The sequence below is a fragment of the Artemia sp. Qi Xiang Cuo genome, chromosome 14 (genome assembly GCF_049724085.1).
Source record: "Artemia sp. Qi Xiang Cuo chromosome 14, ASM4972408v1, whole genome shotgun sequence".
In the NCBI taxonomy this organism is placed as follows: domain Eukaryota; kingdom Metazoa; phylum Arthropoda; class Branchiopoda; order Anostraca; family Artemiidae; genus Artemia; species Artemia sp. Qi Xiang Cuo.
In genome coordinates, this window is record NC_142807.1 from 63,252,052 (window position 1) to 63,275,719 (window position 23,668).

A 23,668-nucleotide genomic window follows, 5' to 3' on the forward strand; every position below is an offset into this window, starting at 1 on the left:
AAAGCAATAAGTAGGGCTCGTTTATTCTGTTCTAATATTTTATTTTACCACCTGAAACTGTTTATTCTTTGGAATTATGCACATTTTTGCTGCTTTGATGTTGTCATTTACAGGCTCAAACTAACAGTTTTTTTGAAGACTTCACATGAAACTAAACGAAATTCTATAAAGTGCCTGGTTAGTTCTTTAATAAAAAAACTTTTTTTAACAAACGTACTGGCACATTCTCCAACAAAGAAACAACTTCTTAACTTCCGACTTCTGAAATTAAACCAATATTTCTAGAAAAATTATTTGTGAGGCTATCTTTTATTTATATTGTGGCAAACTATTTTTTAACATAGTATTTAGCAGGCACAAACGGCATTTTTGAAACTACTGCTGAGACGCGTTTCTTTCTAACTTCAAACTGCACTGGGGTACCAATCTTTGAGTATTTCATGTTAACATAGCCCATTGCCACATTTGCGTCAACAGATGGTGCTGGGCATCCACTAGTTAGCTCACCAATTACCTGACCATTTTCACTGTAGATGGCGGTGTGTGATCTAGCTGGCATTCCTTTCCACAAGAATCCTACTCGTTTCATTTCAGGCTTATTCTGTATCTGGTCTAAGATACGATAAGATCCAGGAAAATCTGCTCTTTTTCGACGCTCTTTGGCAACAAGCCAAGTTAATGAAGCTTCGACAGGGGTAGTCTTCTCAGTAATATCATTTCCGTAGAGGCAGAGACCAGCTTCTAAGCGTAGCGAATCTCTTGCACCAAGTCCAGCTAGTTTACAATTACCTTCACTTGCTAAAATTTCATGAGCAATATCTTTGGCACTCTCTTGTGGTAGTGATATTTCAACCCCATCCTCTCCTGTATACCCACATCTGCTTATTCGACATGGTATACCTTTAATAGTTGCGCGTGATGTTGTCATAAAATAAAGCAATGAAAGATCAATATCAACCAATGGTTGTAAGGTTTTAACCATTGTAGGTCCTTGCAACGCAAGCAAAGCATTGTCCTCAACTGTAACTTGAACATCCTTTGCTTCATTTTTCATTTTAAACTCGGCGTCTTTTAACAGTTGCAAGTCAGCATCTCTACAGCCAGCATTTGACACCACAAAAAGATAACCATCTGATGTGTTCATTGATATAAGATCATCTAAAATACCGCCATTCTCATTCGTATATACAGTAAGTGTCCCATGATTCTTTGCCAAGCCTCTAATATCAGCAACTGTCAAACTCTCTAACAGATCATGTCTATTGTTGCCACTGATTTTTGTTTGAAGCATATGGGATACGTCAAACAAGCTACAATAGGTTCTGGTGTGTTTGTGAGACTCTGATATTGAAACGCCATTATACTGAACAGGAAGTTTATAACCAGCAAATTCGACCATTTTTCCGCCATGTTCCAAATGAAAATCAAATAAGCATGTTTTTCTAATTCCTTCAGTAGATGCAAATGTACGAACCAGAGTCAAAGGGCCTGGAGTTTTGAAAATTGAGTACAGCCTCATCATGCCTCACCTGTAAAGAAAAATAAAATAAATAAACAGAATATATTTCATTAATCAGGACAATGGCTCTCAGGCTGCAATAGATTACAAGTTACTTATTCAACCCGAGATAATCTGTAGTCGACGATGTCCTGAAACAGGCACAATCAAATTTATTTGGAGGCAAAACTTGCACTTCAAAGAAGAAAATTCAGTTTAAAAAAAATATTAATGAAAATATGGGGTAAACCTCAAAATTGTGAAGGCAAAGAGTCCTCATGGGGCAGTGGTGTCTGAGAATTTTTTCTAGGGGGGGGGGACTAGTATATTTGATGCCACAGTTTTTCAATTGATCTTAGATATTCCATTAGATCAATCTTTGGTTGATTCCTCCCTCTCTACTTGTGCAGAAGGAAGGCACACACATAGCATCTTGTTTCAAAGAGGGAGGGGCAAAAACTCGAAGAAAATTATAAGGGAAATATATGATACCATAGGAAAAAGCATTGATGTTTCCAGGGGAAGTGAGGCAAACGGGCCCGAGGGACCTCCAAATATATAACTGTATGCTGGTATAAACACTCCATTGCCAACAATGAAGCAAATTACAAAAAAAAATCTTTAAGAATGTAAACTTAATGAGGCAGCATGTACAAAACCATGCTTCTTAAGCATGGTTAACATGGATTGGCTGCTGGCTAATAACTGCAACATTAAAATTATAACCTCAAAAAACTCAACTATAAACATAGAAATTTTAAAAAGGTAGAGGTCACCAGAGGGGGCGGGTATCTGAATGTTTTTAGAAACGGAGGGGGAGGCAAAACAAAAATATTTTACCCTAAAATTTTTCAGTTAATCTGAGAGGATTGCATTGGGTCAATATTCAGCGGATTCCTTCCTCCCTGCTAGTGCGGAAGGTCGGCAGAGATACACCATCTTTTTTCGAAAGGGAGGGGGGAAACCTTGAAATAAGTGCTGAAAGGGGCAATTATATGAGAAATATTTGATATTATAGACTAATCTCCCCTTTTCCAAAATGCTGATGAAAACACATTAAAAAAAGTGAAAATAAAAAATTTGAGCCAAAGACGATCTTTCTTTTGACTACGAGCCCACACCCCTGCCTCAGAAAATTACCTGGCCTCCAGACGTTTAGAGTGTGCAACAATATGGTAACAGTGCATTTCATGACAAACAACCTGTTATTCAGTTGGGTATGATGCTATTCAGCACTTTTTTAGGGGAAAGGGTAGGGTCAGGATTGCTTACTTTTCATATTTCATCATTGTACTAAATTTATCAACCCAAAAATAGGAAAAAGATTGCAGACAAAATACCCCATTTAGAATAACAAAGTCACCATTTACAGTTTGTCCTTTTGTATCTCCTGAGGTTTCCTTTTACAAGCAAAACTTTTATAATCTAAAGTTTAACATCAAACTTAAGACGATTTCATTCTTAATGTAGATGTAAATTTGAAATTGCTAGAAATTGGAAAGTTGTTGTATAAAGGTAGAATAGAACCTGTATTTTTCACTACAATGGCTATAAGCTAGCATATGCAAATAGAAAATGCAGGTGGGCATATATGTATTTTAACTGACAACCAAACATACCTCAAGGCTCTTGAGAACATTGAGAAAAGACAAAAACGAAGGTTAGAATGCAATCAAACATTTAACAGACTAGCATCCAATGAAAGCCAAATTACACTGATGTGAGCTCTAGGAGACTCTAGAGTCAGAGGTAGTGAAAAGGCAGGTGAAGCAGCTGAGGCTGGACATCACTGATCTGCTGTGAGCCAGAACATTTTGTTCCTACCTCTCACAAGAGGTTTGAGCAAAATCGACATAGAAAGGTAGGATGCCAATAAACTTATTCCCAAGTTTAATCCCATGCCGACTAACATCTTTTTTTACTTAACAGATCTGAAATACATAGTCCTATGGTTACTGGAGCTATTACAGGTATTAGTATTTTCGAAATCAGATCACCTGAATAGGAAGAACTGATTCCTCTGATTACTAAGTATTTGAGACAGGTTTGGAAAAAAGAAGGCAACTAATAGAAAATTGTCCAGCTGGGATTCAGTACAAGTTGGAAGCAATTCCTACATTGGATGTTAAGCTGGATAACATAGTTAGGAAATGCAATGTCTGACGAGTGATAAAAATTATTGTAAGAACAAGGGAATTAAATATTAGTCTTCAAAAAAACTTATTAGGCTTTTTATTTCTTTTGGTGTGAAGGCAAATGGCTTATGTGGCCCTCAACTCAAGTTAGTAAGCACAGACATAATAAAATAATAACATGAACATGCCAAAATTGAACACAGATAAATGAAATAATACAGAGATCTACAAAAGAAAAATTAATAAATAAAAACTAGTAATAAATATCAAAAATAGTAATGAAGAACTATAAGAATAGCATATACTACTTCAAGGTCAAACCAATACTGTTATTACTAACAATTTACTGGAGCACCAGGCCACCTGAGGCCAACACATCTATGCACGCTCCTCCTCCATCCCAATCTATTCAATGCCTCCCTCTTTACACCCTCTCCAGAAGTTCCCATTTTCCTTAAATCTTTCAATGCGGCATCCTCTAGCCCCACTTGGAGAAGATCTGATAAGATATAAGGAGAAAATCAAGCAATGAAATCAAGGGTTAAAATTACAAGTATAATACTTCACAGGGGAATTGAAATATCTTTTTGTTGTTAAAGCCTGCATGCAAGCTCGCCTGTAAGCAATTCAGTCCGGAGTCAGCCCAAATTTCAGTTGCTCCTTACAGCCAAAAATTATAACTAAAAAACTTTCAAAATTAAAACTAAATAATACACTTTTCATGTTCCTGCATGTTAAAAAACTTGTTTTAGAAAGCAAATATCCATAAAAAAAAAAGAACATTATGCACTGAAGAAACCAAATTTCATTGTACTTTCATCATCTTTCTGCTATCTTTCTTACTATTAGCGCTTTCTTTGAAAATATCATGCAATTAAGAAAGCCTGGTTGATATGGTCTAAAGGATTCTGTTACCCTTTATTTATAAAACCTCTTTGTAGATTTTTGTTCTTATATTACAAAGATACATAAGGAAAACTTGTGCTCTTAAATGACATCATTTTATACAATTCTGAAAAAGCTTTGCCAGCTTTGCCTCTCACTCAGACTATCTGTCTTGGCTTTTTCTCCAATTAACCATGGCTCTCAACTTTTTCATCAAAAAGCATAGTGCATTTATAATAGAGGTAAAACAAAAGACATATATCATTAAGAGTGCTAAATTAAAGTAAAATCGTTTCTCAATATTATGAGATCACCTTTTCAAGTATTGAACTGGCCTAAAATAGTTTTCTATTTTCTGTTTTCTAAAACAGAGTCAAGTACAAAGAAAAGAATCTTAAGTAGAAAATTCAAAAAAAGTTCTGCCACTTCACAAGAGATCTTAAGTGCGCCCTCTAGCCACCTTTAACAAAATCCTGGCTACAGCCAGCTGCAAAGCTGGTCAGAAATTAGTACTGAAAATTTTTGCATTTTCTAAACTTTAGCCCTACTCCTTGTGAAATCCTGGGACCTACTTTTATCAATATTTCAGTAAAGCAAAAGAGGTTTCATGCCTGATTGTTTATCTAGTTCCTGATATGTGACCAGAAGATTGAGAAGAGAGTGAAGCAACTAAGGGGACATTTGGCTTTCATAGTCCATCCAATCCTTTCCAGCAACCAACACACAATATTTCTCTCAAGTAATATTGTTCTATATTTGTGTCTTCACCGTATCTTTAGAATTTTTTTGCAAATAACCTCTTGTATGGTGCTGACTAGCATGTTTTGTGAAGAGAGTTATATTCAGTTGGCTATTATATTTGTAGGTCAGCATCATGTCACCATGCTGGGATCTGAAGATGAGTGTTGGGAGTTGTAGGTGCTCCAGTCTCTTATTGTATGGCATATTTTGTAAACCATTTACGTATTTTGTGGCATGCCTTTGAACACCTTAGACTAGACTAGTACCACTCTTACAGGAGGGGTAGGTAAGACACATCCCCAAATCCAAAATGGGACTGACAACAGCCCTAAACAGCCTCAGGAAGACAGACCAAGAGCAACTGGTGATAAATCCTATTGGTAAGAAATTGCATTGTCTGGTTGACAACATCATCATGCAGGCCCTTTGCACAGATATTGAAATCTAGTCTCCTGTGATATACTTTATAGAACATTTTGGCTAGATCCAGTAATATCCTGTCAATAGGAGATCCCTTGCCCACAAGTTTTGTGGCATACTTGTATGTACCAATGAGGTTAGTACGAGGTTAGTTTCAACTTATTGATTGGGACAAAATTAATTTTGATTAGGTGATAGTAGACTGTTAGTATTTAAATGAGCCATAATAGCTGAAAACTATACCTTCAAGTAGTTCCCCAATTTCTGATATTAGACTAATTGGTTGATAGTTATTAGCTTCATCTCTATTGCCCCCTTTGTGTACAGATATGATGTAAGCATCCTTCTAATGTTGTGAAATATATTTAGTAGCCTACTTATGGACTTTTGGAATAGTAGAGTGAGGGGATGAGACAATACTGCATACATCTCATTTAATAGCTGGAGAGGGGGGTACTCCATCCAGTTTGGTAGATTTATTTGGATTAATCTTCTTCTATCAGGTTTCTACATCAGTTTTGTTAATATTAATGGGCAACCTTTTAAAATTTCATACCTTGGGGTATCTGGAATTAGAGCTTTACCAGGAATGGTAAATACCAAGATGAACTGCTTATTTAATGCATTGGCTATCTCCCTTGGGCCACAGATTTTCATGCCATCTAGTACAAGTTGGGTGACAGAATGCCTACCACGGTTATGAGATGATGCATACCTCCAAAAAATTTTTGGGGTTAGAATTTGTTGCAGCTGCTGCCAATTCCTCATATTTTTTAAGTGTTTTTTTTTAGTAAAACTTCTCAGTTGGTTATGCACATGTTTATATTTTTTGTAATAATCCACCTGATTGCATTTCCTTGTGTACAGCTTTCAGTATCTTTTTTTCTATTTCTGGCCTTTTTAATTTCTTTTGTAATATACAGGTTGGTTTTTGGTTTCCTTTTCCCTTTTACAGAAGAGTAATTTTCTATAGCTCCTAATGAAATTATTTCATTAGAAGAGCCATCACACTGGGCCAAATCAGTATACACATGTTTTGTAAATTCTAATCTTTGCTGGTACAGCCTAAAACTGCAACCTATGGCAATGTGGTCGCTTGCTCTGTATGGTGCACTGATCTTGCACTGTAAAATTATTTTTTGACTCATCAGTGGCACTTATTTCAGCATTAGAAGATGCAAGGCTATTTACACTATTTATATTTCTTTGAGAGATACCCTTTACATAAAGTATTACAATATGGGAAGAGAAGAAGTGGAGGCAGATGCTACAAATAATCTACATCCAAAATATATATACAAATATCATAATAGGGGTTTTTCCTCTGTCCAACAGAAAACTGTTAGCTAACATTTTTCCCAACAATCATTTTTCCGCCATCCAACTAAAAATTGTTAGCTAACATTCACCTTAATCACCTTGATCCATTTGAGAGGTTTAAGGCCCTCTGGACCTGTAGTGCTCTTGAGTTGACGACTCCCAATTGAACCTCCACTGCCTCTTCTCCCACTCCTTGTCAAGGTGGCATTTGAAAGACTGGATAGAGGGAGCACTGATAGTTGAGTCCTTCCATTAATTCCAATGGTTTATGACTCTTCTTGAGAAGTACATTTGATGGGTTCTCAATTGGGAGCTTAACTTTGGCAGCTTCTTGGAGTGTCCTCTTGTGTAATGATGGCTGGTGCTATGACTGCTGCTAAAGATGGTAGAGTTTTCTTCTCAAAGTTTGTAAGTCAGCATCATATTGCTATGCATGCATCTGTTGATGAGAGTTGGTAGCTTAAGTTGCTTGAGGTGGTCCTCATATGGAGTTGATTTTAGGCTTTTTGCGCACTTTGTTGCTCGCCTCTGAACATTTTTGATGAGCCTTACATCTTAATGATAAGGACCTGCAAGGCACATGCCAATATCAAGATGGGGTCTGACGAGAGCTTTATATAATTTTCTGAATATTGTTGCCTCTCAGCTACTGATGGTCTGTTTTAATAGGCCAAGGCTGGAATTTGCACGAGAAACAACATGCTGAATGTGGCTGCAGAACTTCAACTTGTCGTCAATGATGACACCAAGGTCCCTTTCTTCTTCTCTATTCTCTAGATGCTCCCTTGTTTTTGTGATGGGATTGTAAATTGAGTAGGTAGCCATTGGGTTGTTAGGTCCAAGGTGCAAAATACAGCATTTGATTGTATTGAATTGAAGGAGCCAGTTTTGAGTCCAATCCTGTAGCCCATCTATGTCATGTTGGATGGTCTGTGGATTTGCAATACCAAACAGTTTGGCATCATCAGCAAACAAATGCATACTATTATCTACATGATTGAAAATGTTGTTGATGTACATCAAGAAAAGGGTTGGGCCTAGTACAGTTCCCTGTGGTATCCTGCTCATTACCATGGCTTCATGGGAGTAGATTGGCTGGCCACCCATCTCAAATAAGCAGACATTGTTAGAAGACTTCTCTAACAAATCAAATGCTTGTTGAAGGAAATTGTTGGGGAATTTAAAGCAAAATATTCAAAAATAAGCAAGGTGGGTACATTTTATGCTTACAATATTGATAGGGAATTGAGGACTGCTACTATTTCTTTTTTTTTCCTTTCCCCTTTTAGTTTATTAGAAATATCTTTTCTTGTAATCTCATTGAAAAAAAAATCAATTTGTTGAAAAAATAGGAAAACAATAAGATTGTCATGTAGTCATAGCAATTTGATATGATCAAAAATCTAACAATTTCACTTATGCAATCAAATTATATTTTTTACTATGTTGATGCACTTCCTCCATACATGGGATAATTTATGTTATTGCACTAAACAGTTACTTTAGGAAAGCTTAAGCACTGGTTAATTTTTGCCTAAATTCAATGTACTTTGCCAATTAATAAAATGTTTTGTGTCTTTGTTTCACTTGCTGGCATTAATAGTTATATTTTTTTTTCTTTAAGGTATGAACACTTTGAAATATTTTATTAATTGAATTTCTAAGCTTGGTGTCAGTTGGATATTATCAAGCTGAGATAAACTCACAGCAACACTATCTTGATCAGAATTTTTCTTTGAATTTCCTGCCCAATATCATGTTTCTGTGAACTGTCAGCTAACTATTTCTGTTAGCTAACAATTCTGTTTCTGCCATCCAAACAAATTTTTGATAGCTAACAATTGGACAGCAGAAAAACCCCTAATATCTATAAAATATCCAGAAGATTATTAAGGGTCTGGATATGCTCCTGAAAGTTTTATTTGACTTGCTCAACCACTTTTCAAGATATTAAAAATATTTAAACTAGAATTTGCAATACAAACCAACATTAGGTGATTTGGATGCATTTGAATTGATAGCAAACATTGGGTGGTAAATTTGTAGTTGACAACATAATTTAGCTAGGATGAAAGTGAATATATCACTTGATGCCTTTTGTGCTCTTTCATAATTCAATAATTGCTTCTGGGTTAGCCTAAATCAAACTCTGAGCCCTTAATAGGGCCCCAAAATGTAAACCAATCCATAGTAGCCAACAGTTTAAAAATACGTTTCTAAAAAAAACTGCCAAGTGATAAAAATTTCAATCTGTAGCTGATTCAGAAATAGTCATTTTACTTTCTTTAGTCATAATAATGAAATGTAATTTTGAAATCAAATTTGCAGGAATTTTTAGATTTTTTTTTAACTTTTTGTTACTATGGGCTGCTATAAATCCTCTTAGGCAGTATTCACATGCATGTCTAGCACAAATCCCATGTCTAAACATCCTGGCCAGACATCAACATCTAGACAACTACCATTCACAAGTAAGATTTGGTGCTTGGCAAGACAAGTTACAGCTAAAGCAGCATCCACATGTGTGTCTAGCTAGAACCTCAAGTCTAGACATGTGTTTGGCCAGAAATCAATGTCTAGGAAATTACCATTCACAAGAAGAATTCAGTGCTTAGCTAAAACTTTAAATTTAGTTTCAAATAGATTACAGTTGTCATTTTTAGCCAATCAAGAGAGCTTATGCAGGCAAAACTTTCAAAATTGCAACCCCTATTTTACTGTCACAAGATAGTGGATGAGACAAGCTAAACAATTGCCTTAGTGTGCTTCACTATTATGTCTGGTGTTGCATATTTGCTTAAATGGAAGAAATGATTATTAGGATTTGCTTAAATGTGGAACTTGACACATTCTGATTGGCTCTAATTGAAAATAATAGACTTTGAATTCTAGAGTCTAGAAGTGGGTGTTTAGCTATAACTTGTCTAGCCAAGCACAACATTTTACTTGTGAACAGTAGTTGTCTAGAGATTGATGTTTGGCCAGACACATGTCTAAACATGGGATTTTAGCTCGACATGCATGTGAACACTGCTTTAGCATCCAGTTCTAGACTCTAGAACTCAAAATTTAGGAATTTTTATTACAGCCCATCAGAATACATCAAGTTCTACTGTTTTCATCATCTATGTTTACATTTTTAAACTGAAATTTAATTTTTGTTTTCTCATTAATTGTTTTTTTTTCTAGACAAATATGCAAAAACAGAGCACACTAAGGCATTTGTTTGCCTTGTCTTATCCATTATCTTGTGACAGTAAAAGTAGGGATAACAATTGGTAAAATTCTAGTTTTGCTACTTTTTGCTATCTTGGTAAGGGGTTATGTTAGGAAAATGAAGCTTTCAGACATAAGTCTACAGAGTAAAGCATATCCTGAGAAGGTATTTTGAAGTACCTAGCTCTACTCCTTTTCCCTCTAGAGGGCAGTGACCTTTGATGACCTTCATAACTTTTTGTGTTATGAAAGTGAAACCTTGCAAAATAGAACTTATGTATAAATGAAGCAAAATAAACTGCTTTTAACTTCACAACTTTGCTCAATCCCAATTTATGAGGTTTCAAAGATCTGCAAATATATCTCCTAGATTTAGAAAAAAAACCATTGATATTGCTTAAAATTCTAGTCAAATGACAGGAATTGCATTTTTTTAGACCTAAAGCCAGAGAAAAAGAAATTGATTACTGAAAATTAGGGTAAAACAATGTTTTGTCAAAAACCAAATAGGTATACACCTTTGAAGTAGGAGACCTAGGCTAATACTTAGAAATCAGAAGAGGGTCAACATCAAAGCTTGGCAATACCTTCCCTGAGCATGTTTTTGGCCCTGGATTCATTACTGAAAGATTAATTTTCCTAACCTAACCCCTTTCCAAGATAGCAAAAAGTAGCTAAACTATAATTTTACCATTACAATTTCGAAAGTTTTGCCTGCATAAGCTCTCTTGATTGCCTAGAAATGATAGCCTAACTGTAATATATTTAAAACTGAATTTGTAGTTTTAGCTAAGCATTGAATTCTTCTTGTGAACAGTAATGTCCTAGACCTTGATTTCTAGCAGGACATGAGATTCTAGCTAGACATGAATATGAACACCACTTTAGCTGTTTAAAGGCTCAAGAACCTAATTTCTCCCAGAATTGATTATTGAATTATAAGTGTAAAAAAATATCAAGTAATGCATTCACTTTTATCCTAGATGAATTATGTTGTCAACTACAAATTTACAATTGTATTGGGCCTAGGAAAGAGCATTAAAATAAGCATTAGGCCTATGTGGTAGGTTCATCTAGTGAGTTAATAGGGAAAATAAAAAATTTATAAGCTTTAGAAAGGAGAGAATGGTATACTTCAAAAGACCTTCCCATAGCCACGGCTTCTCTGATTCCCTTCCTGAAAGCTTCTCTCATCAAACCCAACTTCTTTCCAAGTTAGCCAAAACCAAACTTTCCCTACTTTTCCTTACCACGTCTATTAGTTTTAAATTTTCGCAGTTATTTCTTACATTTTCGATTAAATAATAGCCGCGTTTTCAGGCTCAGCGGGTTCGAACACGGGTTGTTCTCGTCTAGTTTCAAGTTTCTAGTTTTTCGTCTAGTTTTGTCTAGTTTCAACGGGTTCGAAGCTTCAACCCCGTGTTTGATGCACTAGATACACTGCTGCATAACGCTTGATGCACTAGACGCGAACAACCCGTGTTTAAAGACGGGTTCTTCACGGATCGGCAGGTTCGAACACGGGTTGTTCTCGTCTAGTGCATTAAGCGTTGTGCATCAGTGCATCTAGTGTATCAAACACGGGGTTGAAGCTTCGAACCCGCTGAAACTAGACAAAACTAGACGAAAAACTAGAAACTTGAAACTAGACGAGAAAAACCGGTGTTCGAACCCGCTGAGCCTGAAAACGTGGCTAACGTTGCGTAAAAAAAATTCAACGGCAAAACAATAGTTGGTTTTCCTGTACCTGTGCGGGCATCCTTGGATCTAAAATAAATAAAAAAAAAACAAGTTTTTTAAACTGAAAGTAAGGAGCGACATTAATACTTAAAACGAACAGAATTTTGTCCGTAAATGAAAGGGGCTGTCCCCGCCACAGCGCCTCGTTCTTTACGCTAAAGTTTTTTATTGTTTGAAAAAAATAAAGTTGTGTGACCGAGTCAAACTTTAGCGTAAAGAGCGCGGAGTTGAGGAGGGGACACTCCCTTTCATCTACGGAATAATTTCTGTTCATTTTAAGTTTTAATGTCGCTCCTTACTTTCAGTTTAAAAAACTTGTTTTTTTTATTTAATTTCTGATCGTTTTTTAGTTAATGCAGCTTTTATTTGCATAAAAGTTTTACTTTTCTTTTGCTAAATGGATGTCTTTACAAATTATTTTACGTAACTAACTTCTATATTCGTATATTTTTCCTCTGGCAAAAAATACAAAGTTGCAGATTTTTGCAGATATGAGCTTGAAACCTATGTAATAGGGTTTTCTGATACGCTGAATCTGACGGTATGATTTTCATTAAAATTCTTTCACTTGTAGGGGATATTTCCCCCCTCTTTAAAAATCGAGTAAATTTTCTCAGGCTCGTAGCCTTTGATGAGTAGTACTAAACTTAATAAAATTTATATATTTAGAATCAGCATTATAAACACATTCTTTTGATTCATTTATTGACATAATAATTCCTTTTTTAAAAGTTTCGATTACTATTGAGCCGTATCGCTTATTTTTTTATTGTTTTTTTTTTAGTACTTATACGTTATTACGTATATGAGGGGGTTGTCCCCCTGGTCAATACCACGCTCTTTACGTTAAAAGTTAAAAAAAATTTTTATTCACAAACCCCTGAATCACAAAGGCCGTTTAATTAGAATAGATAGCTATTTTGAAAGCACTAAAAAAACTGTAGCGTAAAGAGCGTGGTATTGACTTGGGGGAGAACCCCCTCACATACGTTATAATTTCTGTTCGTTTTAAGTTCTAATATTCCTTCTTACATTTCAGTTGAAATGTAATTATTCCGTATATGAAAGGGGGTGTCCCCGCCGCCAACCCTAGCGCGGTAATCTAAAGTTTTTTTTTTTTTTTTTTTAAATAAAGTTGTGAGACAGTCAAACTTTAGCGTAAAGAGCTAGGCGTTGAGGTGGGGACAGCCCCAAACCCCTGAATCACAAAGGCCGTTTAATTAGAATAGATAGCTCTTTTGAAAGCACTAAAAAAAACTGTAGCGTAAAGAGCGAGGTATTGACTTGGGGGAGAACCCCCTCACATACGTTATAATTTCTGTTCGTTTTAAGTTCTAATATTCCTTCTTACATTTCAGTTGAAATGTAATTATTCCGTATATGAAAGGGGATGTCCCCTCCTCAAAGCCTCGCTCTTTATGCTAAAGTTTTTTATTGTTTTAAAAAATAAAGTTTTTAGACAGAGTCAAACTTTAGCGTAAATAGCGAGGCGTTGAGGAGGGGACAGCCCCTGTCATATACGGAATAATTTCTGTTCGTTTTAAGTTTTAATGTCGCTCCTTACTTTCAGTTTAAAAAACTTGTTTTTTTATTTAATTTCTGATCGTTTTTTAGTTAATGCAGCTTTTATTTGCATAAAAATTTTACTTTTCTTTTGCTAAATGGATGTCCTTACAAGTTAACTTACGTAACTAACTTCTATATTCGTATATTTTTCTTCTGGCAAAAAATACAAAGTTGCAGATTTTTGCAGATATGAGCTTGAAACCTATGTAATAGGGTTTTCTGATACGCTGAATCTGACGGTGTGATTTTCATTAAAATTCTTTCACTTGTAGGGGCCCCTCTTTAAAAAATCGAGTAAATTTTCTCAGGCTCGTAGCCTTTGATGAGTAATATTAAACTTAATAAAATTTATATATTTAGGATCAATATTATAAACATATTATTTTGATACATTTATTGACACAAAAATTCCTTTATTAAAAGTTTCGATCACCAGTGAGCCGTATCGCTTGTTTTTTTATTGTTTTTTTTTTTATAACGCCTTTGTTAATAAGCATAATAAAGGGTTCTCAACATATTAAATAAGACGCAATTTAATTTAAAATTTAAACAAAAATTTGATTCACAAACCCTTGAATCACAAAGGCCGTTTAATTAGAATAGATAGCTCTTTTGAAAGCACTAAAAAAAAAAACTGTAGCGTAAAGAGCGAGGTATTGACTTGGGGGAGAACCCCATCACATACGTTATAATTTCTGTTCGTTTTAAGTTCTAATATTCCTTCTTACATTTCAGTTGAAAAAACTTGTTTTTTTATTTAATTTCTGATAGTTTCTTAAATAATGCTTTTAAATCCGGCGCCCCCGACCTATAAGTGTACATTACCCAACGGAAACATCATCCATGGAAATATTCTCCAGATTAATTCCCTCATATAGCCCCCCCCCCCCTCCAGAAAAAATCTTTCCTGAAAATGGGTGTATACTTCCCAATAACCAATAAATACTGCTGGCACTTCCGGCGCCCCAGTCCTGGAAAGGTCCCGGCCACACGTAAAACGTCATAAAGAAACCGCGCAAACACCCGCCCAAATGACCCCCACGGCCCTCACCAGCACCGAAATAAAAACTACTGAAAACGTCGGTATACGTCTGAATACCCAATCATAGGCCTATATGTTAACATTGGGTAAAGTTCATAACTTTTAACCCTCCCTCTGGTAACTTCGGGGGATTAAGTCATCCTAAAAGACATATTTATCATATTTTCGACCATGCTGAACAAAATGGCTATCTCAAAATTTTGATCGGGTGACTTTTGTTGCCCTCCATTTTTTTGTTCCCTTAAAAAGGGCACTAGAACTTTTAATTTCCATTCCAATAAGCCCTTTCACGATATTCTGGGACAACTGGACTGATACGATTACGCCAGGGAAAAAAAAACAAACAAACAAACAAACAAATTAACACGCACTCGTGATCTTTCTTCTGGCAAAAAATGCAAAATCGCGCATTTTTGCAGATAGGAGCTTGAAACCTCTACAGTAGGGTTCTCTGATACGCTGAATATGATGGTGTGATTTTCATTAAGGTTCTATAACTTTTAGGGGTCTTTCCCCTTTTTTTGAAAATCAGCCAAATTTTCTCAGGCTCGTAACTTTTGATGGGTAGCACTAAACTTGATGATAGTTATATATTTGAAATCAGCATTGATATCTGATTCTTTTGATATATCTATTGGTATCAAAAACCCGTTTTCTAGAGTTTCGGTTACCATTGAGCCGGGTCGCTCCTTACTTACAGTTCGTTACCACGAACTGTTTGATTAGGGCAGTAGGTTCCTATTTTTGGTTCCTGATAATTTAAAAGTATGGAAAATTGGAGATATGAATTTTTAATTCGAGTACTCAGAAAAACCAATGCAGCAATGAAAATACCATAATAGGACTTCCCTATTTATGCAACCCCAATGTGTTCATTACATCTTACAACTGTTTTACTAGGGAAAAAGAAGTTCATATTATACATACAGACTAACAAAAAATTCGTATCCATTGATCCTTGACCCCCCCCCCCCCCACACACACACACACACATAAAAAGAACGTCATCTAAAGAATTATTTAGGGTTAGAAGTACAAATGGCCTTAGACGCAGAGATACGATGATGTCATGCATTTATTTTTTTCTTTTACAAAGAGCACCAGAATTGGAAGGCTGCAATCCCACTTTAGATCTAAAGAAACACCAAACTAAGTACTGAAGGTCTCACTTTAGCCAGAACAGAATTTCAACGGACAAAATTTAAATTACTTCTGTAAATAAAAGTTGTGCCCTAAAATTTACAATTTTGCTCATTTAGCACGAATTTTCATAGATAAATACACTTTATAGATGAGATAATTTAGTTACTGGGTTACTCTCTTAATTCAAAGAGCAAAGAGATGAGTAAACGGAACTTATCCATGGATACTTATAGCTCATTTACAGGAGTGTTTCAAATTTTCCCATAATTACTTTTTGGATTGTACCTTTACGCCTTTTCTGTACCTCAACTTTTCGCTGAAAATCACTCATTCGTCTTTGATATACTCCCGAGACCACATCTTGCTCGTTTTGACGTTTTTGGCTAGTATGTTAAATTAAAAGTAAAAAAAAGACTAAACAAAAAAAAACTGATAAATTGAATTAATGAATAAGAATAAATAAATTACTTTTATTAGGGAATTAAAAAATAATTTAATAAAATTTTAAAATAATTACAATAGCAGCGCTGATATAACTAGATAGGATACCCTTCTGAAATACATTTTTATTTTTAAGTATGAAAACAAAACATAAAATATCAATCAATAGACTAGGCACCAATGGTAAAAATAAAAGGACGATACTCAAATCGGAAGATTTATATTTAAGATAATCAATTTACTATTTTGCGCAATAAATATTCCTTTTAGAATAAAAACATATTAAAACAATTTGACTTTCTCTACTTTTGACAATTTGAATTTTTTGTTAAGAAGATGATTCTTTTTCTCGTTTGCAGTTTTTTCACTTTTTTTGCTACTGTTATGTCTCCGAAAATATTTTAAAAAAAATATAGAACAAGAGTACAATTTTCTGTTGAATGCCATTTTCTAATATTGTTTTCGACGCGTAACACCTGTGCAAATCGAAAATATTCTAGAGAAGGATTCCTTCTAATCGCTGGTTTCAGTAGGACGTGTTTTTTTTTTAAAGTACTGATCAAATATACTTTACAAGACTATTGTGATTAAACTTGAGAGACAAATAAAAAGTCAACTTTAATGGCATGCAAAGATTGGAAATGTGTATGATACAATTTTGCAAATATGGTAACATTTTGCAGCTTAGAGGGTAAATTATAATGTGGTTGGAAATATCACGCCTTGCAAGAAACAAATATTATATTGACCAGAAATCAAATATAAAGGCATTAATACACCAATATTAAAGTTTATATGAAACAAAAGCAGACAATCGAGACGAATTAGAATGACACTTATAATTAAAAAAATCAATCGTTTTACATCTTAAGAGTAAAAACAACAATATGCATTTCAGTTGTATCGTTCAACGCAGGCTGAAATATTTCCTATAAAGACTTCCTTAACTAGTTTACCGAAAACGTCCGCGACAAGGCACAAATAAGATAGCTGCTATAAGTTTGTTGTCCTTGCTGTAGCACAATGGATTGATGTTCTTCTTGGAAATACGGGGCCCTGGGTTCGATCCTCACAGTAGCAATGCTTATCTTTTATTGTGTTTGTTGGTACGTGCAAGGTTGCCAGAACTTGCATGCTAGTGATAATTTCATTCATATCTTGTCAATCATGCATAGAAGAACTTCCGTTTCCAAGTTCAAGATTTGCTAAAGCCTCATGGAAAAAACCTCACTTGTAATTCGGGTTCTTTTTTGGGCAAAAAGTTACTCTAAGTATTTATACAGGTAAAATTTTTTTGTGTATGGCAGCCTGAATTTCAAGACTGGAAATCCCGGTTCTTATAAAAAAAACACAACTTTTAAAATAATGCTACTTCCAAATATATCATCTTTGAAAAAAATTCGCTTATCAAATACAGTGAAGTGAGAGGTTTCATTCAGATACACCTACAAATGTCAGCACAACACTAAAAAACTCGATATTAAAGGTCTGCTTGTACAATTCCTAAAAAAATCAAACGACTCACTAAAAGTCCCTCAAGAAACATTTATCGGTAGTACTCATTATCTAAAATCAAAGTCTCCCGTTATATCTGAAACTTAAAAATATTCTGTAATAACACCTATAAAAATTTGGAATATAATTCTTCCTGGGATCAAAGTGGTAAAGCTCATTTGACACTAAGAAACAAAAATTATTTGGCAGAACCTAGTCGTTTTCTTTGGTTTAGTATCTGCTCACGAAGTGTCCCAGGAGCGGGTGGTTCTTCGTCACTATCTGGAATAGTAAAGGGTATTCACTCAAAAGCATTAGTTTTCTCTTAAAAAATATTTTTTGTTTGTTACAAGGTACGTTTCTTTGTGCTTTGATGATACATTAATCCTATTTCTCCTTTCTTTTCTCGTCTTCTTTTCTTTCTTTCTTCCTTCCCTTTTTATTTTTGACTTAAGGTTTTAAACATGCATCTTTTCCATTTGTTGTTCCTCTCCTTCATCTTACAAGCTTCAACACGTCTGTTATTATGTGACGTGCTGTTTATGAATTAAGCTTTATTATTATTAAAAAAGATCTAATTAATCCCGTAAGACGAATCTATTGGGAGGATATTAATTTAGGCTTTCCAAGAAGATTATACATCTCTAAACTCCCATAAAACTTTGGGGTGGAATGAAAATGTATCCAGATAAACGTTTCAAAATCAAATAAAATTGCCAGGATTTTTTTTTAGCAATGGTAGGTAATTTTCATTTGTCGAGTGTATCCTTTCTTTGGTCACAGGGGTACAAGGTTTTGTATCAATAGCTAAAATTACCGCGGACATTCTCTTAGAATACTAACTAAAATATTAGAAAGTTGAATTTAAGCACGGTGAACTGATGGCAAAAAGTAATAGATTCCTCGGAGTTGCACGAACATTACCAGCGTTTCAGTAGTCAAAATCTGGGACCAGAATCCAATTTAATAATAAAATGTACTATTGGAGTAAGATTTCAAGGCCAAACCAGTAAGATTGAGCGTATCGAAAATTCTGATTCTAACAATTCCAAGAAAAAAGTTTTAGTCTAAGCTAATTTTAGTCTTACCTATTATTTGATGAACTTGTGCAAAAAATCGAAATACTTATTTATTTTTATTGGGTTCTGCTACGTCTGGGGCAAGCAACAGTGGTTTGCAACGACAACCTGTCTTGAGGTTTCAACCTAAGCTCCCCTATCAAAGTTTTTATCAGTTTCGCCTCCTTTCCTAGCGACATGCCAAGGGTTAGTTTTGGTCTTCCTGGATTGTGGAGACAAGAGGGGCTGAAACATCACCTATCATGTGGTGTTGTAGTTAAAATACTGAGAAGTAAATTGCAATCACAGTAGCAACACTCTTGATTCACCTAGTTCAATCAAAAGCGTGCCGGTTCTTATTTTTCGGGTCTCCTTTCTTTTCAAAAGATATGACATTAACTTTTGGCCCATCTTTCTTCTTATTTTATCTCATATCTGCTGTGATAATTTTTTTAGAAAGACATTAGTTAAAATGGCTAGTTTTCAAATTCGGCACATTGAATTTTGTAACAGTCGGAAATAGGACCTATCATGATTTTATTTCAAGTAGCCTACGAAAGCCACCTACTCTGCCTCAAATCACATACCCTCGCAAAGATCATCACGTATTTCAATCCATCAGAAAATGGGTGGAAGCAAACTCGATGGAAGCCATGTACTAGACGGGCTGATATAATAAACAAATGTTTACTTAGCCGCAATATGAGCCCTATGCCTTGCATTGGACAGAGCTATTTGGAGAAGACTGGTGGCACTACCAAAGACTTCCCTCAACGCTGGTGATTCTGCTGATTAAGAGTGCTAATTCAACTCAAGCTAAGCCGAAGTAGCACTGACGTGCATGTTTAGGTAGATTTCCATGTCAAGGTCCTTATAGATAAAATAAGATAATATTTATTTTCCAAAAGCTATCACAAGCTCTAATAGAGCCAAATTCGCTTCATATGTCGAAAAGAAGCAGAAAAGGCAAAACAAAGAAACAAATAATACAGCAAGGCAATAGTTTTCATAGGTACTAGTGTCCACATAACATCCGTTTAAAGGTATGAATCGTTGCTTGGTTACAAAAATTTTCAGTAAGGTATCCAGAGCTCAAGGACACCTAACTATAGTATAAATCCTATCAGTGTGGGAGGCTAATACTTGTAAAATTTGGTTGGTGTTTGTACTATACACATTGTAAACCTATAAGATTACTCAAAAACAAAACATTTTTTGTACATTGTAGATTGTAAATTCACAGTCAGGATAGTAAATATGCCGTTGTACTGGAAATATAAATCATAAAAATACCTTCACCCCAACAATGGGGATCATGAATTCACAATATAGATTATAGATTCGAGAACTTTACCTGAAAAAAAATTGCGTGTCGGATTTTAAATTTTGCCAGATCGTGGCTTGGGTTAAAAAATTTCGGTGTTCCCCGATTTTCAATTCAACAATCCATTTTTGTAAGTTGGTTTTATAAGCTTATTTATTCTCTTGGTAATTTTGAATTTTGTTTCAAGAGTCTGGCTAGCCAGCAGAGAAGGCCTAGTGTCAAATTATAATGTCTCTTTGACGGATGACCAAAGCAGAATATTTAATAAAATGGGTTGACAGGGAAATACACCATCAAGAACTGATACCTCAAAAACCAGTGATTACGTTTCACACAGAAAGACCACAATTATTACGGCATCAGACACGTGTCTAGGACTTCAAATTTGGTTAGGCAGTAACCATCGTTGTCCTCATTTTTACCATCTTCATTTAAGCGTAAGGCTTACAAATTTTCATTGTTAGAGTTCCGTATCCAAACATTTGCCTAGTGGAACATCCATTTTTAGACACAAAAGTCTGCGCTGAACTGTTTGCGCATTTTCTCACGGATGTGTTTGCCAGAGCATTTAAATTCTGCAGAATTTTATAGCTTTCATGTAGGAAGAATGTCTATCAGATTGCCATGTTTTCATAATTTCTGAAGAGATAGTAAAGACTACATGCCAAAGGTAATAGCATAGCAAAATGTGAGGTAATGTAAAGAAAACGACCAGAAATAAAATGCGAAGAAAAATGAGACGAAACAAGCAAACCAACCTGGGGACTTAACCCTAACGTTTACGTTTCCTTCGAAATTTCAGTTGTACATTCCCCCTTGACATACCCCATTAATGTTCAGGGTCACTGTCAATATTCGTTCGAAAATTAAAGTAATGCTCTCATTACTGCTGGTAACCTTTACCGGGATAATTAACATGATGATAAATAAATACATAGGTATTGCTGAGGACAAGTGTAAGGCTATTAGCCCTTCACTGCCTCTTAAGGCAAACTCTTCCCCTGGCGAATTCTTATTAGCTACAGGGGCTAACTGTTCGTACTGCTGGTAACCTATACCGGGATAATTAACATGATGATAAATAAATACATAGGTATTGCTGAGGAAAAGTGTAAGGCTATTAGCCCTTCACTGCCTCTTAAGGCAAACTATGCCCCTGGCGAAATCTTATTAGCTACAGGGGCTAACTGTTCGTACTGCTGGTAACTGTGAAATTTGACAAGACCAGGAGTTTATTTTTAATTAAGTTTTCATATTTCAAAACTTACCGCAAGAAAGTACATATTTTTATATGTTTTTATTATCTTAAGCAAAAGGTGTAATGTTACGAACTATCTATCATAGAGAGGGAAAGAGAATCTTTCTGTGGGTAAAAGAGATGTACCTGATCCCTCAAAAAGTGTATTTTCAGGCACAGAGTTTCTAACATGCAGTGAGAGGTCCTTCGGTCAACACGAAGGGAAGCGGCGGGGATAACTTTGGTAATATATTCCTTAAAACATTATTCTTATGTTGTTAATACTGTTATCCTAAGAAGATTCGTTCCTAGGGCTGTTGGTGCCCGGGAGAAAATTAATAACAGTACATCCTCCCGACTGAAATAAAAGCAAAAAGAAACGAAATGCTAAATTTGATCAATGTCGGCAACTCCCCAGCCGTGCCCCCTCCAAACCACGGTGCCCGGGGCACCTTGTCCCAGTCACCCCTTTGAACGGCTCTAATGTTAAGGGTAATTTACATTAGAGCCGTAATTTATTTCTTCCTTTTTTCGTCCTTAATATGTTGTTTTCCATAAGAATCTAATTTTGATAATGTTTTGTTCACTTTAATAGATCAATAATACTTGGACTTTTCTTAGTATTAGCTGGTTTTCTGAAATAAAGAAGAAATATCTAAAAAATAAAAAATAAAATCAAAAACATAGAAATAGTTTAGATCTTGAAAACAGGGAAAGATAGAGAATGTATTTACAGTAATAAAAGACTTACCTGAAAAATCCATATTTGGAGCTGGTGGTACTTTCTCACGTTTTTCTTCTCGTCGAGGCACTTGCGCCTTGCCAGTTTTTATTGCGCTCATTCCTCGTTCCCTAGATTCATCAAAGCCATTAGCCGCTGAAGCTTGTCTATATTCATTCTTACTCGAAGGGGGTGGACGTATAGCAGCTGGTGGGTCTGGAACTTTCGCAGGAACAGACTGACTATTTTGCTTACTAACTTTTCCTCTATTATTATTATTTCCTGTTTTCTTCTGCGAAGACTGATGGGTGTTCAATTCGTCATCCAGAGATTTTAATGCCTTTCTTATGTTTTCAGGGGGAGGTGGTAAGGGAGAAGAAGGAGTTGAAGAGTTATACCCGTTGTGGCGCATTGGGCTGCCTGACGAACTGTCAGAATCGACTTCATATTCGAACAGCTTTTTAGGCTGAGGTAGTATGGCCGGTCTTGAATTCCTGACCGGTGAGGGTGAACGTGACACCCCTGACCAGACTCGTGCTCTTGCCAAAGCTTGCTTTAATTCACTCGTGCGCATCGTTTTGTACTAGAAAATTCAAAAAACCATTAAGAGCAAATCAAATGCATTGAAGTCTTTTGAGCAAATCATTTTTTTTATATATAAATGCTAATTAGAGAGAATTTTTTTTTATTTAACCCAATAACAGTATAACAAAAAGAAACAATGCAAGAAAGATGTAATCACAAAGCGTCAAATGTATATAAAACCGTAACAAGATGCTAAAAAGCCTGTTTAACAAAAGGATTAATTGGCTACTTAACGAACAAATAAACATAAAAATGATAAAAAGGAATAATAAACCAATTCTCCACTCCTTTGAAATGTGTTAAGGAGGTACAACCCAAACCATATTTTTATTTATTCTTTTTTCCTTATTGTTTTAGTATATTTTCTCAAGTGCATAATATGCTGATATGCGTCAAGATTATTTCAAGTGATGAATTAAAAAAAAAAAAACTTTCCAAAAAAGTAGTTTTTCAAAGAATAGTAAAGGCCATTTTAAACTTAATATCAGCAGATACAAATACCTGTTAAAATTAAAACTCAAAACGACCAGCTTACTATTAAAGAATAAACGAAACCCAAAACGAACAGAAATTAAATAAACAATCATAGTAAAACAAACATACAACAAGTAATAACATAGATAAATAAATAAATCTTAAAGCGAGTAATGCTTAAATTGAATATGCAAATCAAGTTCAAAACGGACAAAAATATCAGGTTATTGAAGTATAAATAAAACCCAAAACGAACAGAAATTAAATAAACGATTAATGCACACAAAAATACAATAGATACTAATGTAAATAAATAAATAAATCTTAAAACGAGTGAAAACTAAATTGAATATGCAAATCAAGCTTGAAACGAACAAAAATCACTACATACAAGAGTTTGGGTATCGCCTCTTTCTCTCACTGTAAAAGTCAATATGTATTTATTTACAAATATTTTCTTTTGTACTTAATATTGAAAATAAACACTGAAATTACAGTAAAATTTTGAACTGATGAGCTTTCAGCAATTAATATCATTATACATTAAATAGTCAGTTTAATTTATTAGTTCTTTCTAAAATGTTCAAGACGAATCTGGTTTCACTACAAACAAGAGTTTGGATACTGC

The 23,668-nt window shown here is 35.0% G+C and overlaps 2 protein-coding genes across 4 annotated transcripts in view; both read right to left on the reverse strand.

Annotated features, from left to right (window-relative positions):
- Positions 1-171: 171 nt before the first annotated feature.
- Positions 172-11,510, reverse strand: LOC148944742 (aminomethyltransferase, mitochondrial). Of its 3 annotated transcripts, none has more exons than XM_089099742.1 (2): positions 11,466-11,510; positions 172-1,529 (listed from the first exon to the last, which is right to left on the reverse strand). In XM_089099742.1, the coding sequence occupies exon 2, from the start codon at positions 1,520-1,522 to the stop codon at positions 329-331; it is 1,194 nt and encodes a 397-aa protein (XP_088955868.1). In that variant the 5' UTR covers positions 1,523-1,529; positions 11,466-11,510; the 3' UTR covers positions 172-328. The 3 variants fall into 3 exon arrangements, with proteins under 3 accessions (XP_088955868.1, XP_088955867.1, XP_088955869.1); XM_089099741.1 differs by having other exon boundaries at positions 11,350-11,474; XM_089099743.1 differs by lacking the exon at positions 11,466-11,510 and adding an exon at positions 11,360-11,438.
- A 4,747-nt stretch (positions 11,511-16,257) lies between these two features.
- LOC148944743 (epidermal growth factor receptor kinase substrate 8-like) overlaps positions 16,258-23,668 on the reverse strand; it is a 107,702-nt gene continuing 100,291 nt past the window's right edge. The window contains exons 16-17 of the mRNA XM_089100491.1: positions 22,012-22,564; positions 16,258-17,923 (exon numbers count right to left, since the gene is read on the reverse strand). Coding sequence (XP_088956617.1) covers positions 17,841-17,923; positions 22,012-22,564 — 636 coding nt within the window. The 3' untranslated portion in view covers positions 16,258-17,840. The remainder of the gene's footprint in view (positions 17,924-22,011; positions 22,565-23,668) is intronic.

Bases quoted from the DNA above. Each gene is read 5' to 3' on its own strand.
- LOC148944742 (XM_089099742.1), bottom strand. From the start codon at position 1,522: ATGATGAGGCTGTACTCAATTTTCAAAACTCCAGGCCCTTTGACTCTG.